The 4,186-nt window shown below is 35.8% G+C and overlaps 1 protein-coding gene across 6 annotated transcripts; it reads right to left on the bottom strand.

The window, feature by feature from the left end:
- Nucleotides 1-589: 589 nt before the first annotated feature.
- LOC112695925 (uncharacterized) lies at nucleotides 590-3,794 on the bottom strand. Of its 6 annotated transcripts, none has more exons than XR_011862153.1 (9): nucleotides 3,387-3,794; nucleotides 2,815-2,888; nucleotides 2,611-2,712; nucleotides 2,397-2,532; nucleotides 1,951-2,254; nucleotides 1,679-1,880; nucleotides 1,373-1,557; nucleotides 1,180-1,273; nucleotides 590-935 (listed from the first exon to the last, which is right to left on the bottom strand). XR_011862153.1 is itself a non-coding variant. In XM_072196701.1 (9 exons), exons 6-8 carry the CDS (start codon nucleotides 1,804-1,806, stop codon nucleotides 1,203-1,205), a joined length of 378 nt encoding a protein of 125 aa, XP_072052802.1. In that variant the 5' UTR covers nucleotides 1,807-1,880; nucleotides 1,951-2,254; nucleotides 2,397-2,532; nucleotides 2,611-2,712; nucleotides 2,815-2,888; nucleotides 3,387-3,779; the 3' UTR covers nucleotides 590-935; nucleotides 1,180-1,202. The 6 variants fall into 6 exon arrangements, 5 of the variants coding, with proteins under 5 accessions (XP_072052802.1, XP_072052801.1, XP_072052805.1 ...); XM_072196701.1 differs by having other exon boundaries at nucleotides 1,373-1,551; nucleotides 3,387-3,779; XM_072196700.1 differs by having other exon boundaries at nucleotides 1,373-1,551; nucleotides 1,679-2,254; nucleotides 2,357-2,532; nucleotides 3,387-3,779.
- Nucleotides 3,795-4,186: the final 392 nt, after the last annotated feature.

Genomic DNA, 4,186 nt, shown 5'->3' with positions numbered 1-4,186 from the left:
CTATTCAAATATAAAGTAAAATGATAGGATAATATAAAATACACTACAAGAAAAACACCCATTCAGGTACACTTAAAAAGTGTAGCCAAAAGTGAAAAAAAATGATGTTTTAGGCTACGGCTACGCTTTTTATGGTGATTCCTATTCGGCCGTTGCCTATTCTCAAAGGCTACGCTTTCTTGCACCAAGGGCTACGCTTTTGGCGTTTGGGAATAGGCTACGCTTTTCAAGTGATGCTGTCCAGAACCAAAAACTACGCTTTTCAGCTTTCATTTTTCCAGAATAGGCTACGCTTTTCAACGCTACTGCATCACTTGTAAAGCGTAGCCACATTGTATACAATAGCTACTTTTTATAAGCGTAGCCTTAAGTCTCTTTTTTTTTGTATACTATATAAGTGTATCCTTAGGTCCCTCATTATTTTTTTTTCTATATATATTCTAATAATTTTTTTTCTCTAAAACCTAATATTTAGTAATATGATTATATATATAATCCTATTTTTTTAATTGAATTAGTCAAAAATTATAAAATAAAAATAAATACATAATAGTACCATACAATATTCTTTAAATAATAAAAATTATCCTTTAACAAAATATATTTATAATGAACTAAAAATATTGGAATGATCATAAATGAGTATTCATACATCTCACACTAAATTAAACATACCCATATCAAAATATACATTAGACCACTTAGAATTTACTACTACTAAACTATAAATAAATAAAAATCAGGAAAATGTAAAGTAAAACCATGATTACTGTGAGATACAAGTTGTAACAATGCAACCAATAACTATGGAAAAATCTTGTGTTGCAGGGCCAATGTGTAATGGCACTACCGAGAAATATAAGCATTGCAGAAGTATTTGGGACTCCCTGAGCTGTCACCACCAATAAACATGACGACAAACTGAGAAGTGCAAACTGTAAAAGGGAGTAAAACATCACCACAAAATTTCATCATGTATAAATACACAAATTCACAGAAGAAAAAGCCTAGCCTATACTAGTGAAGAAACAAGTGCATTTTGATTATGATAGTTCATCATTATGCATAAAACATTTAAACAATATCACAAAACACTAACACTAATGAGAATTCAAAAGGATAGCACAGCAACATAAAAAAGATAAAGGAAATAGCAAAGTAAAAAGAACATATGATTACCATAAAAGATGCCACGTGTTATTTCAAAGCATGTAATAGAGGTCCTGGAATGATTCTTCCCAAGCAACTTGTCGTTTCCTTAAGAACTCCAATTCTATTGCATAAAAAAGAGAATATTGTAACTTGTGAAAAATGGAGAGGAAGATGATATGCAGGCAAGGAATGGGATCCGTTTGAAAGCTACTTGACAAACCTGCATCTGCTGTTAATGAGCTTAGCACTGATGTGAGAGATGGTGGCAGGATGGATTGAGGATACATCAATGAGTGCAAAACCTTGAAGCCCTGGGAGCCTCTCACATTTTGACCTGTTGTAGTACATGGCGGGAAGGAGAATTTGGGCTTGATATGATGTGTAAGTGACCTATGGACCCTGAAACTTGGATATAAATATGGTTTATGCAAAATGAAAATAAAGGACACAACAAGGATATTGGAACCATAGTGTGCTAGCAAGTAAAAGAAATCTTTACAAAGCACAAAAATATACATCCTCTCACCAGTTCAAAGAAGAGGATGATATCACCCGCATACCGGTCTTTAAAGTAAGATCTAGAGGAGCCTTCCGGCCGGGAATATGGTATTGGACATGGAATTGGCTGCAAAGCTTGATATCATATCCCCACATCTTTCAGTTGAGTCAGCAGCTAAACTAGTTCGGGCACATGGTTTTGGTGCAGCCAGACCTCTTAATGCTTTGCCCTATTATTAAGTGATAACATCCTTAAAATACAGAATCTAAATTATAATCCCACAACTTATGATTTCATACCACATCAACTGCAGTCAATCCAGAAGATTTATCAGCAGCTGACAAAAGTTCATAAACACTTCGAAATTGACTTGGCTACACTCGGCAGTTGTTTGACAAGCTTGCAATATACCATCCTTGTTAACTTCACCTGAAGTAGCAGAATTCTCCATGCTGCCAACAATTATGAATAGAATAAAAAATAGTGAAAAGTTGACAATGAGGCAAACCATGAACTCCCTTGCTGTCTCTTGGCAGCTGAAGTAGAAAAAACCAAAACATTCTTCAAGTTACTAGTAGTAGTTTTCTCCAAAGATGGATTTTCCTGAACACAGTAAGATAGTAACAATTTTAATTTGTTCAAACTTCAACCTCGATAACTATAAAATAATGAGAGAACTGTAATTGAATGAAGAAGTAAACCAACCAAGCTGAATAAGAATCATGAGTTTGGCAAATAAAATAACCTTTGCATTTTCTTTTCCAGAAACAACTCCAAACTTGGACTTTCTGGCCGGAAATACTTCATCAACACACTTGTTAGTGTATTTTGGGCTCCTCAACATCCCTGGTCTCTTATCCACATTATCCATCTGATTGGTGCTGCAAACATAAATCAACCAAAATCCCTGAAATCTTGAAATTGGTGCTTAACATAGAGAATAGTCTTATATATGTTACCTCTGCATCCTTAACAATTGGTGCTTGCAGCCCATTAATGACTTCTTTTGCATCATATATCACTCTCGCATTCCTGTTATTTGTATCCTTCACTTTATTGTTCTGCCCCATCAAAATGGTTATGAAATTAGCATAAATCTAACATAGAATAGAATTAATTGTTTAAGAATCGATAAGTGAAAAATTTTAAAGACAATATAATACCTATCCCAATGACCATCAACTTCATACAGAACATTCAAAGTTTATGAATTAAGGATCTTCCCTTTGACCACTTTCTGATTTCCACCAAATCCAAGAAAAGAATGAGTTTATTTGTTAGATAAATCAACCTCAAGTCCTGTCTCTATTGATTTTATATTAATTTTGCCAATCCAATCAACAGCAGGAACTGGAATTATTCCAAATAAAAGCTAATAATATTCTCGTCTCCATTAGAATCAATTTCGAACACCCTTAGCTCTATGATCTTACAACGAAGCATATTAACAAGGGTCATATCCAGTAGCTATGACACGAGAAAGCTAAAACCCCCAATTCATCAGAAATTGAATAAAGAACAAAACTAGAATTCAACACTAATAATAACAAGCAATGCTCAAATGTGACACGAAAAAGCTTCTAACACAAACAGCATGGCAGAAATTGAACCAGACATAGAAAAATCCTAATTAAAAATGAAATTGTGATATAGGAACCCTAATTAAATTTAACACAGGCTAGTGGGAATTAAGAACCCTAATTGCCTAAATCAGGAAAAAAAATTAAAAGCCTACATGTCGTCGATGAGAGAGCGAATCGAGCAGGGATAGACGGAGCAGAGGCGGCACGATTAGCAAAGGAGACGCGGAGCAAAGCAGAAGAGCACGGCGAGGAGGTGGTGCGACGTAAGAGAGCTGCGGCGTCGTTGCGAAGTAGCAGAGCTGCGGCGGCAGTGCGGTGTAACAGAGCCGCGGTGGTGGCATGGCGTGGCGTAGCAGAGCCGTGTGAGGATGTGGTGCAAGGAGAAGAGCCATGTGATGGCGTAGCAGAGCTATGAACTCTTAGCTTTGTGCGAAACGATGATAGCGCGGGGGAAAGGGGGAAGAGGGGGAAAAATTCGCTGGGTGTTATGTGCTTTGGGTAGGAGAGAAGGAATGAAAGACTGAAGGGCTTCGATGAAGAAGAAACAAAAAAAATTCACTAAGTCCTATATACGTGTATTTGGGGTTTTTACAATTTTACATTAGGCAACGCTTTTAAAGCGCACCCAAAACATAACAAATAGGTCACTCTTTAAAAGCGCTTCCTTTGGTTAAAAAAGTGAAGCCATAGCTCTTAAGATAAGGCTACGCTTTATAAGTGATATCTATAACATATAAGGAGACACTTTTCAAGTGATGCCACAAATGTGTTTCTTATTCTCCTACAAAAAAGAAACACGGAGAAAAGCGTAGCCTATTCTAAGAATAGGTTACGCTTTTCAAATGTAGCCTAAAAAAAGTGTGGCTGAATAGGTGTTTTCTTGTAGTGATATTATTTAAATTGATGTCTTTTTAGTAATTTTTTCATCTAAAAGTGATTTTGAGTAGTATAA

The sequence above is a fragment of the Arachis hypogaea genome, chromosome 6 (genome assembly GCF_003086295.3).
Source record: "Arachis hypogaea cultivar Tifrunner chromosome 6, arahy.Tifrunner.gnm2.J5K5, whole genome shotgun sequence".
NCBI classification, from domain to species: domain Eukaryota; kingdom Viridiplantae; phylum Streptophyta; class Magnoliopsida; order Fabales; family Fabaceae; genus Arachis; species Arachis hypogaea.
This window is presented reverse-complemented; position numbering and strand designations above follow the sequence as displayed.

Bases quoted from the DNA above. Each gene is read 5' to 3' on its own strand.
- LOC112695925 (XM_072196700.1), bottom strand. From the start codon at position 1,806: ATGTGGGGATATGATATCAAGCTTTGCAGCCAATTCCATGTCCAATAC. The intron at 1,552-1,678 runs GTGAGAGGATGT...TCCAAGTTTCAG, and splicing joins TCATCCTCTTCTTTGAACTG to GGTCCATAGGTCACTTACAC. The intron at 1,274-1,372 runs GTTTGTCAAGTA...TTTATGCAATAG, and splicing joins CTCATTAACAGCAGATGCAG to AATTGGAGTTCTTAAGGAAA.